At 42.0% G+C, this 11780-nt stretch overlaps 1 protein-coding gene across 4 annotated transcripts in view; it reads left to right on the top strand.

Annotated features, from left to right (window-relative positions):
- The first annotated feature begins 359 nt into the window (after positions 1-359).
- CCNY (cyclin Y) overlaps positions 360-11780 on the top strand; it is a 124672-nt gene continuing 113251 nt past the window's right edge. The window contains exon 1 of one of the 4 annotated variants that reach the window (XM_048288958.1): positions 360-759. In XM_048288958.1, the coding sequence (XP_048144915.1) occupies positions 606-759 (154 nt within the window). In that variant the 5' untranslated portion in view covers positions 360-605. Of the gene's footprint in view, positions 760-2183; positions 2204-11780 lie in introns of those variants that run through there. The other 3 variants (XM_048289047.1, XM_048289121.1, XM_048289208.1) reach the window with 3 other exon arrangements.

Below are 11780 nucleotides of genomic sequence, written 5' to 3'. Positions count from 1 at the left end.
CTCCCTCCGGCACCAGCGTGCTGAGCTCCTGGATTGTGGGAGAGTGTCCGTGTGCGAGACGCTCGAGCAAGGAGGGCCGGAGACCCAGGGGCCGCGGCTCAGGGGGGCTCCGCCAGTGGCTGCCGGGGCGGCCGCTCCCGCAGCCCGCCCGGCGGGAGGCGTCACCGCCCGCTTGAACCGGAACCGGTTCGCGGGGGCCGCCCGGGGCGGCTGCTGCTGCCGCCGCCGCTGCTGCTGCGGTGTCGCTGCCGCGGAGGCTGCGGTGCTGCCGCGTGGGTGCGTGCGCGGAGCGGGCCCGGCGGCTGCGCGGGGGCGGGGGAGGATGGGGCTGTGCCCCGGCGGGCCCCGCGCTGCCCGCCCGCGGAGGAGGGCGGCTTAGCTGCGGCAGCCCACGCCGGCGGGCCGCTCTGTGGGGCCGCCTCCGCGGATGAGCCGCCGGGGGGAACCGCCGGCGAGTGCAGCCGCAGGGCGCCGCAGCCGCCGCCTCCTCCCCCGCCGCCGCTCCCTCTTGTCGCCGCTGCCGCCCATGGCTTCCCGCCACCCCCGCTGACCGGCCGCCCCTCGCCTCCTCCCGAGCCGGGCCGGGCCGGGGCCGGGCAGAGAAGATGGGGAACACCACGTCCTGCTGCGTCTCCTCCAGCCCCAAGCTGCGCCGGAATGCCCACTCTCGGCTGGAGTCCTACCGCCCCGAGGCCGAGCTGAGCCGGGAGGACACGGGCTGCAACCTGCAGCACATCAGCGACCGGGAGAACATCGACGGTGAGCGCGGGCGGGCGCCCCGGGGAGCCGCTGCATCCCTTCCCCTCCCCTCCACTCCCTGCGGCGGGCACGGCTCTGCCCCGGCGGCTCCCCCGCGGGTGGGGCCGGTCCGGCCGGTCCCGCTGTCCCGGCACCGCGTCCCTCCGGGCTGCCACGGACGGTGCCGGTCCCCGTGCCCGCCCCCGCGGGGCTCACGGGGATACCGCGGTACATTCCGCCTCCAGAGCTGCTCATGTCCCCGGGGAGTGCTGTGCGGGACCCTTCTAGCGGGGGCTGGGAGCATCCTCCCCCCGCGCCGCGCCGCATCCTCTGGCAGGGTGCAGTTTTTTAGCCCCGGGTCTGCGCTGCCGAGACCCTTCGCCCTTCAGAACGTCGTGAGGTGATATTACGGTCAGTCCCGGCGGGCTCATACACCTGGGGCTCGGCTGTGGCCCAGGGGAGTGTCCCTCGCCCTTGGCAGGGCTGGCTGTGCCGAGCTCACGTCACCTGCCGGGATGTCACCTGCCAGGCCTCTGCAGGGGTGAGCGTTTAAAGGACAAACCCTGCCAGCGATAAAAGTGGGAGAAATGCTTCCCATGACAACCTTCTCTTCCAGTGACTTTTTCTTCCGTTACTGTCATGATGAAGTACAGTACTCATCATGAATACTGCCTCGCTCTCTCTTTCTCTGCAGAGGTATTAAAAAAGCCATGTTCCTGTTGGTTTAGTCGTGACTGAATGTGGTGCCGTTCTGGCTCGCCAGAATACAGCTTTATTTTAAAGATGTGAGTTGAGTTAATGTATATGTGTAATTTAGTTTTTGATTAGCTGAAGTATTTAGTCCTAAAACTTTACTTGCTAAAAGGTCAGCTATCTCATGGATTTGTTCACATGAACTGCCTTTGGTAGAAAGCCAGAAAGAAGGACTTTGGTGCCCTTCAGTTTGCCTTCCACATTTTTTCACAGTTTATTAGATTGTGATTTTAGTACAGAATTCAATGTTCAGTCACTTTTTGACACTGGTAAAGTTGTGAAGCCCGTGGAAGCATATGTACCCTCGCTAGTTTCTTTCAGTGAGGTGCATTCTAGAAATAGGAATGTTTTTCAGATGTCTTTGCTACATGCAGTTGAAAAATTGAGTCTAACAGGATCAGTAGGTGGAAAAAATACATAATGATCTGATCTGAGAAAGCCAGAGAGGTGAAAGAACCAATTGTTGATCTGTGAATGATTAATTCTTACAGCATCAGTGGTGTACAGTGTAGCAGGATGCAGCTCTCTCTGATGGCACGGATTTCTCCATCTACAACAACACAGGCTGCAGTGAAGTTTTTGGTCAGAGATGTGTGGGTTTTGTGCCTTGTTCTTGGTGTGCCTTTTTTTTTTTTTTATGGATGGGAAGAAAGGCTTTGATGGAAATAGTAAGTGCATGTGTGTTTGCACATTACACGTGCATGTAATGCAGGTAAGTTCCTGCATCTTAGTAGTTATTTGCAAAAAAACCCAGAAAATCTTTATTGGTTGGTTGTTTCATTTGTTGGGTCAAGGTACATGTGTGTTCTGTCTCTCTTCTCCTTTAAACTGTGGCATGTTTCAAGGCTAGAGTTGTAACCTGTTTTTAGAACACAGAAAATACCTCATACATTATTTATTTTTACGTTTTGTTGGTTTTTGTCTGGGGCCATTGTCGGTGCAATGCCACAGTTTCAAATGGGCAAGCTGTCTTCAAATTTGAAAAAGAAGAGTTTTGGGTTTCCTTTTTATGCTTTACTCTACTCTTGACCCTTTTTATGGATAGAGTCTGAGAAGTAAGTTTTCATTGGGGAGACCGATGGGTAGTAAATGTCTGTACATGCAAAACAATGGGACAGACTGGGGTAAAACAACTTTTTGAAGTGTGCTTTGTTGCAGGTCTGTTACCCTGGAGTCACGCTCACTGAAGGTCTCTTGGTTAAAGATGATGACTATTAAATGTAATAGGATGATTCTGTTTCTGAAATGTTATTTCATATTAGACTAGCTATTATGTTTTTGTTGTTAGATCGTTTGAGGTTGTATGGTATACAGATGTTGGTGGGTGAGACACTGGGGTGGGAAAACCCCTTCACAGTAGAAAACTCTGATGATATTTTTACCATTTTGCAATGAAAGAACAATAGTCTGGTTATCTGAGTTGTGAAGAGAATGCTGGATGTTTATTCCTTAGTGTTCCTGCAAGTCATAAGGTTTCTTAAATTGGTAGTGTTGCCAAATGTACTTTTTTAAAAAATTAAATAAATGATGACTAAGACTAATGCACTGAAAGGAGACATTTCTGACACTTCAAATTTATTTCTCACTGTTCTTCAAGTGAGAGCCCTTCCATCCTGCTTGGGTATATGTGTCAGTGACAGGTCTCAAAGTGCAAATTCATGTCTCTAACAGTCGTTTAGTTTGTCAGTGGTACCTTTAGGAACTGTAAAGACCATGTCATGTAGTGTCTGAGTTACTGTGTTTTGTGTGGAAGTTGTTTTCATGCTCATATTGATGGAAGTTCAGGAAATATTTTACTTTTTGAAGTGGGTAAATCTGCTTTAATAAATCAAGAACTTTTAGAACCATTAAATCCGCTGTGGGCTATTTTAAGCTTTTAAGAGATGCATGGTTTTCACTGTTACAGGCCCTCTTTCTGGCAGTATGAGAGGGAGAAAGAAAAAGAGAGAGGGATGTCAAACCTCAGAGAGTGATTTAACTGGAAATTTTAGTACTAATGGAACTGTTTGACATCTGCCTGTCTTATGTACTCCCTAAGGAAATGTTCATCAAATCTGCCTTCAAAATCATGCTTTTGAATTGTCTTCTCTAATTCAAGTTCCATACACAATCCACTAGTAGTGTTTTAAGGAACAGGTGGAGGAATTATTTTTCAGTAGGAATTGGTTTTTTATAACAAAATAGCTCTACATCACTGGTACCTTGCCAGAAAAATCTCAATTTCTGTAATATTTTACAACTGTTTATAAATTGGCATCTGAAAGAGAAGGGGAATTTTGAAAGAGTTTTGATTAGGAGGTATTTATCAAGTGACTTGTTCTGGAGAATAGTAAAGTTGAATTTACCTTTTTTCCTCTTTTTTCTTCCCCTCATATTTCTAAGAAGGTAGTGGACTTCTAGAAAAATCCACATGTGCAAAATTGCCTCTCTGAATATTGTGCGGTCACCAGAATGCTTTGCTTTTGTTTGTTTCTGAATGCTTTTTTATTTGTTTTATTGTTAGTTTGTACAGACCCATGATAATGAAGAACACCTAACAGATTTTTTTATGTTTTTCTCTTTTGAGGAAGAGGGTAACTGTAACATACAGATGTTACCTTCTGTTTTTGATGATTTATTACTTAGGCTGAGCTTCCACATTTCTCAGTGCTTCACATTTAGAAGTTTACTTTAAGAAAATTATGGCAGTGGATTCAAAACTTGTAGATTCCTACATCTACCTATTTGTTGTCAAGACTTCTTTTACAGCAGTTAATGGCAGCCATAAGTAACAATAGTTAAAAGCTTTATGTGTCAGATTCCGTATCTCATTTGGATGCAAACTTTTGCCTGTGCAAGCTGTGTAAGCACCTTGGTGTATGCATTGTGTAAGTCCTCACTGGCTGGGCTACCCATAGCCTAGACTCCACTTACTCTTTACATCAGCAAGTCACAGTCAGACCCAGTGGTGGCTTAACTTGAGAAAAGGCAGCATAAGCTCATGTGCTCAGATGTGATTTCTCTGTTTGAAGCATGATTTCTATAGTCAGCTTTTCAAGTACGGAGCTGTAGTGAGGGGGTGAAAGGGAACATCTTACCACAAATATGATGGTGTGAAGCAAAGCTGATACCATACAATGAAATTGGCCAAAAGGCTGTTCCTGAAACAGAGACTAGATGGAGAGTTCCTAGGCTATTTCAAGAAAAGACAGTTCTTAATGATCAGCTCCTCCCCTTTTTTCCCCTTCACCCCACAAAAATCAGGTTTTTTTTTTTCTTTGTAAACTGCTAATGTCACTAGGTCATGCATTGCTAGCTCAGATAATGTTCTGTGCAACTGTGCATCACTGATAAACCTTTTCAGCCCTTTTCATGATGGGTCAATCATGTTTTTGCTGCATAATGCACAGGCTCCTAAGAATGGACTGCTTTTTAAAAAGCCATTTATTTGTTCATTTACATATTTTTTCTCCCTCCATCTTCTTGGAACTGCCATAAGGGAGAATCTGACATGAGATTAGTTAGTATTTGTGTATCTCTTGTCTGCTGGGTTTTATAAGAATTATGGGATTTTAGCAAAATAGAAGGAAGTTTTAAAATGTCTGCCCCATATACCTAATGGAATTTTGCTTAAAGGGAATACTGGTGTTTTCAAGAGCTAGGGCATGATGGGTTGCACGTTGTGAAGTAACTGACCTACTTGACAAAAGTCAAGACATAAGCACTTCAGAAGCAAATTAAACATGCAGTGTGCTGCACACAGACATTCCTGCTAAAACGTGGATTGTACAAGGATAGCCTTTCTTTAAAAACAAAGCCTATTTGGTTTACAGAAAATTCTCGTTCAAAAAATGTTCTTGTTCCCTTAGCCAGAAGTCCAGCACAGAGGTGATCTATGTGCCTTTCAGTACTACTGTTTTGGTATTTGGTATTACCTACTTAAGCATTTGTCAGAGGTCATGTATCAAGGATCCACTGCATCAAAAATTTACAAATGCAGCCTGCTATGGCCTTCATCAGTGAACCTAGGCCCATATTGCACCTTGCTAATGATGCCTCCTGCACAGCTTTCTTTTTTCTTCTGTTACCAGCCTTATCTGATTGTTCTGTCTGTGCCCTGCTTCTCCTAAGAGGCACCATCATGTCGTACAAAGCCTTCCCAAAACCTCATTTTTACATTGTTCACATCAAACCAATAAATGTACACCCTGTATGAAGTCAGTATTTTCATATTTAGCTGCAGAAACCTTCAGATGCACACATACTAGGACTAGTCATATCTGAACTTACCTCTAAGAAATTCTATTTGTGCACTGCCATCTGATTAATATTTTCTTTGAAAGTGAGTTATACAAGATCAACAGTCTTGGCTGGGTAAATTGGTATTTGAAACAGAATGACAGGACTTAAACTTATAGGTCTCAAATAATGGAAGGACTACTGTATTTTAAGTTGTTTTGGATATTTTTGGATTTATATTTGGATATTTTTTGCCTTGGGTTTTGTAATAAGAATAATGTATTTAAAAGCAATGAAAACCCCTTCACTGTGTGGTCATAGCTGGTTTACCTAATTTTATGTGCCTACTGAAGGTTTTTCAGTCCTCCAGGGTATGTTTACTGCATCTTCAGGCCTTGCTCAGGTCAGATGATACAAAAACCAGTCCTGGTGGGACACCATACAGCAGCTGACACCGTGAATGCCTTTTTCTAGCTGCTCTCTGCTATGTGTCCTGAGGCTGGAAGGGCAATAAGTGAGCAGTGCCTAGCACTGCCTGATGGCCGTCCTTGTCTTTGTCCTGCCAGCCAGCTGCATGTCAGGCGTGGTCTAAATATCTTCCTTGTTCAACATCTTTGCAAGAATATGAATTACACTTTGCAAACTGAAAACATATCTATGGCCTTTCTCTGAGCTTTCTATGTTGAAATGAATTGGCATTACTTTTGCTTCTTTTCAATTTCTTTGAATTTGGATAAATAGAAATTTTAAAACATGTAATTTTCTATGTGCATTCTGACATATGGAGTGATCTTTTTCACTTCATCCTGCAGAATATTTAATATGTGTGCCATACATCTCTGAAATGTATGTGAAGATCTAGCCAGCATTAATAAATCTTTTAAGTCTAGCAATTTATTATTTCGATGGACTATTGCAAGCAGTATGCAGAGGTGGTGCCTTCACTGGAGTAGTTACTAGTTTCTCCGTATCTTCTGTAAGAAGAATGGACAGTTTGTAAGGAGTTCTGTCTCCTTACAAATCAACTTTGAAAGCAAATATTCCAGAATTGCTGAAATGGACTGTTGGGATGTTCATTTCCTGAGCTGAAACCTTTTTGTTGAAGTTGACCAAAGTTCAGAGATAGTTTTACTGTGTTCAACTTTAACTTTTGTTGCTGATTTTGTAGGCGCTATATGCCACCGTAACCCATCCCCTCAGCCGGTGCAGTAGGAGCATCATCAGCTCTTGTGTTGCTTCTGGGAGGACTGGTTTTAAACTTGGAGCTCTCAGTAGCCTGAACTGGGTGGAGAAAGAACTTAGTCTTCAGGCCAAAGCTCCTGCTTCTAATCCTTAACTAGTATAGAAGCTGGCTAAAGAGCTGTGGTTGGCATTAATGGAAAATTACTGATGAAAGCTGGTTGGAGAATTTGCACAAAATGGTTTTCCCCCTTTGTTTTGTTTTCCTTTCTCATCACACTTACATTTTGGGCCTGCAAATTGGAAAGGAGTGTTTAGACCAACAGTCATTCAGCTAAGACAAGATTCTCAGATCATCAAGAATTCACATTTTCCGTTAACTGGTGTTAGAATCATAGAATATCCTGAGTTGGAAGGGACCCACAAGGATCATGGAAGTCCAACTCCTATTGATTTACTTCTATCTTTATTTCTTTGGAATGATACTGGAAATTAATACCATTTCTTTTAAGGCAGGCGAATGCTGTAACCATGTTGCTGGACTACCTTTGTTTTGCCATCAGTAGGTGCAGTTTGCACTGCAAAACTTCTGCTGTCCTCCTGTAGCTTATGGTGGTTTGAACAAAGTATCAATAACATCAATGTTTTTGGTGCTGTGAGTGGCACTTTATTACTGTTTTTGTTGGTGTGAAAATGTTGCAGAAAACTGCAATAGTTGAATGCTCAGACAAAGTTATGGAATAGAGCTAATCCCAAAATTAAGAGTGAATTTTCATCCACCTTGTGTAGCATTTCCCATGCTCTTTTCCACTGTGGTTCTTAGAGGGAGAGTCTGCACTGTGATGTTCTTCTCTCTGTAATCAGAAGAGTCAGCCTTCAACTACTGATTCGTAATTTTCTTTTAAATAAAACCCCACCCAGCCTTAGTTAAAAAAGTTGTATCTCAGACTTTTTGCTTGCTTATTTTTTTTGTCTACAAAATGATTCTTACACAGATGTGGCTGAGATCTAGAAGGTATCAGATGGGAAGTGAAAGTATTTACTTTCAACAGTATTGAAACCAATATGAGAGGGTGTTGAAATTTTAGAAGATTCTTTTCTTTGCTGTGTTGGTATTTCATTAACAGTGGGAATTGATGAGTTATTCCTGCATCTAAAAGATGGATTTTAGGGAGACAAAACTTACAGAAGATACAGAGTACAGTACAGAGTACTCCAGGGCTTTGTAAAGTCAGGCTACCCAAAGTGATATGATAAAGGTGCAGTGTTACTGAATGAAGATGCAAGACTTGATGGTACAGGGATTCTTTTCTAGATTTAGAATTAGCAGTTAGAATTACTGGCATGCTTAAAATTGTTTCTGTTTTGCATTTTATCCCTGCACATTAGCATTCTGGGAAGCAGTACCTTTTTGTTGCCATGTTGTTATTTGTTTTATGACATCCTAATGGATGCTTCCAACTGAAAAAGAAACTTATTACCATCTTTGTTCCTGGAAAAAATACATGCATTTCAGATATTGAAAGTAGTACTGCATGGGAAAGAAACCGTGCTTGGTCAGCAAAGATGTTTTGAATTGCTATCCTACATTTTTTCACTTCTATGCAAGCTCTCTATGGAGGGGGTCATTTAGGAGTTGTCAGTAGATGAGGCTGTGTATGTGAAATGACTGGGAGCAGTTACGCTTTTGTGCTATTTATCAATAGCTCAATTTTACAGTTAAATATATGGTGGTTTCTTTATCCTCTTTCCTGACCTTCCTCTGGAAGGACATTGCATTAGATTAGAAGAACCAAAATTTGGAAATTGTAGCTGATCCTGAACATAGCAGACCATGCTTCCCTGCTTGGGCTAAAAGAAACTTTCAGGCTATGGTCAGTGAGCTTTACAAGCAGTAATGACACCTCTGAAGTACTTTGTGAGCTGTGTTGTGCAGTAAAGTGATACAAGTGATCTAAAGACCTTGAAGAAGGTCTTTCAACATTTGAAATTAATTAGATCTCTTGATTCCTAGGCTTCTGTTAGGAGTTTTGGATCTCATCTGTTTTTCTAGCTTGGAAAAAAGTTGTCTCTGTGCTATATATGCAGTATTCATTCAGTAAACTGTAGTCTCTGCTAATTTGGCGTGGGTCTCTCCCCACTTTCTCCTCTTCAGAGAACACTGTTATAATAACCAATGTGAAATACAGGTTGGAAAAAGAAGTTATGATTGAGAACCTGCATATAATCCTAAAAGAAATTTTGATTTTCAGACGGTTGGTTTGCTTATTAGAGGACAGCAATCTCCTGTGTGTTTGGGAGGTAGAACCACAGCTATTAGGAATTGGGATCTTTAAAATCTCTTTTTTTTCCTGTTTGTTTTGTTTTCTCTTCATTTTGGAGAACTTTGAGGGACTTGTTTTTATTAAGTTTATGAGAAATATAACTGAAATCAACAGAGTTAAAATTCATAATATTAAGTCCAGTGGCAGAATATTTTGCCTAACAATTCATAGTATTATTCTGTTTTGTTTGTAACTAGGGGAAAAAACAGTTTCAGATTTTATTAGAAAGTATTTTATTTCTAGTTGCTAGCAAAGTTTCAACTGCGGCTATAGCTAGACTTAAATTTATTGGATCTCCAAACTCAGTAAAATATGTTGAGGATGATCTTTAATTTGAAATTCTGTGCCCTGTTCACTATCACTATTAAAATAAGGATTGTAATTAACCACTTGACATAGGTGTTCATACATGTGTTTTGAAATCCTATTGTTTTAACTTTTAACTAGTAATCAGTGATTGATTTATTTGCATGGGAGTGAACTGCTCTTAAAAAGAGATTCTGAAATTAAGATTTATGAGCTTTCTTCTGGTTAGTATTTTGCTATTTCTTGTTAAAATCATATGTAGTAGATTTCAAAGTTCAGATGGTAAAATAAACATCAAGGTAAAATCCAGTTTCACGAGTGAACAACAGGATCTTTTGCGGGTGCCTCTGCTCTGAGCTGTGTGTCAGTCCCACCTGATGCTCCCTGTGAATGCACAGCTCTCAGTGGCACTTCCTTGTTGGAGCTGGTTGTTGTGACTATTCCTAGCTGGCAGAAATCCATATGCATTTATTCAGTCAGTCAATGGAGGCTAAAAGGGTGTGAAGAGTTTGGAAATGCAATTGTATTTTAATCTTTCAAATCACACTCTGTGCAGCTAAATGTCCTCCTTCCTTCTAGGATAATTTACTTGGGTAAGTGTCTAGAATCCTGCATTCACAATATCCAGTTACTCTCTCTGTGTCAGACATAGAAATTGGAGTTATAATTTTATGGAGGGTTTTCTGTACTTTTTCATGGGTTTAGGTATGGGAAGGATTCCTGTAACAGATGGTCCTAGAGATCAAGTCTGTGATAAAAATAATAATAAGTAGGAGAGATTTAACTGGTTGTTTCACGGAGAAAAAGAAACCAATACTGTTCTTGAAAGCTAAAGGAAACAAAAAAATAATTTAAAATTGCATATATAACCAGTGATGCAAATTCTAAATCTAGAAACTAGTTTCCCCTGGGCAAAAATGGTTATTTAAGTGAAGGGGACATTGCCAAGTTAAATTGGACTGGAAATGAATGTTTTGTGAAAAGTAAGCTCTCGACATTAAGTCACATTTCTTTAAAAAATATTATGGTAAAGAATTATTTTTGTAACAAGTATTTGAGTCACAGTTCATGCAATCCAAACACTGAGGTTTTATATTACTACATGAGAACCTGAACTTATATTGTACAACTGCTCTCATATTTTCACATACCTGATTGTAGGGGTTTTTTTGTTGTTTCTGTTTTTCTCCTTACTGCGTGTTTTAATTTTTGAATATAGATTTGCAGTTAAACAGCAGTGAAATTATATGTGGTTGTGGGTAGAAAAGAAGAAGAGAACTTAAGGGAACACTTCAGTTGCTCTTTTGTCTCTGATTTCATGTTGATTATCTCAAAACAGGTTCCCATGGATATATCAATGTATTTGTTACTGTAGGGAAAAAGCAAGTGTACTTGTACTGACTATACTCAGTGGTTATTCAAGTGAGGAATGGTGCTGTCTGACACTGTGACTCCTGCCAGGCGTTTGTGCTCCGGGGAAGGTGCTGGCAGTGGGTGATCCCTGCACCATGGAAGGCCCTGGGCACGGCCCCTGTGCCTGCGTGTCCTCCTGCCCCTGGTGGCCGAGGTTAGCTCGGGGCCTCCTCTGGTACTGGGCTGCTGGATAACTGGGATGCAAACCCAGCGTGGCTTTGTCCTTGGGATATCTGTGAGCTTCAGGAAGCTTGGGAAGTAAAGGCTAGGCCTCTGGCCTTTGGTGGAAGAACAGGCTGCAGTTAGGTAGCAGATTCTGCCCCCAATTTTTTTTTTTTTTTTGTGCATGTGGTCTTGAATGAAAACTTTGTTCTTAAGATTTTATGTTTAACAAACATATTGGAAAATAACATTTTTAAAGTAAGAAGTTAATGTATTGGTTTTTGGCATGTTGGTAGTACAATTGTAAAAGCAGCTTCGAGCTGAAAGATAAATATATTCCTTTTTGATCATTCCTCCAATGATTTTTAATGATTCCTCCATCCTTGTTGCTTTACCAGGACTGATTTTTATCTGCTTTTATCCCTTCTCCCCCTTTGTTTTGTATCACTCATTCAGAGTCTGCCTTACTTGCTTCTTGCCTGTGCTCAGCCCAACCTTTTTCTACCCACAACACACAGACATCCTGTCTCTGGTCTCATCACCTCGTACTTGACCCCTTCTGTTTTGCAGTTCTTTTTGAGTCATGAGAGGTGCACAACAATACAGTTTGTTCTAGCAGAGGGTCAGTGAAGACTCCAGGGTGGCATCATAACTTTCAACATTGATTTTAAAACAAATATCTTAAGT

Source organism: Corvus hawaiiensis, chromosome 1 (assembly GCF_020740725.1).
Source record: "Corvus hawaiiensis isolate bCorHaw1 chromosome 1, bCorHaw1.pri.cur, whole genome shotgun sequence".
NCBI lineage: Eukaryota > Metazoa > Chordata > Aves > Passeriformes > Corvidae > Corvus > Corvus hawaiiensis.
The sequence above is the reverse complement of the archived record's forward strand: the minus strand, read 5'-3'. Positions and strand labels throughout refer to the sequence as shown.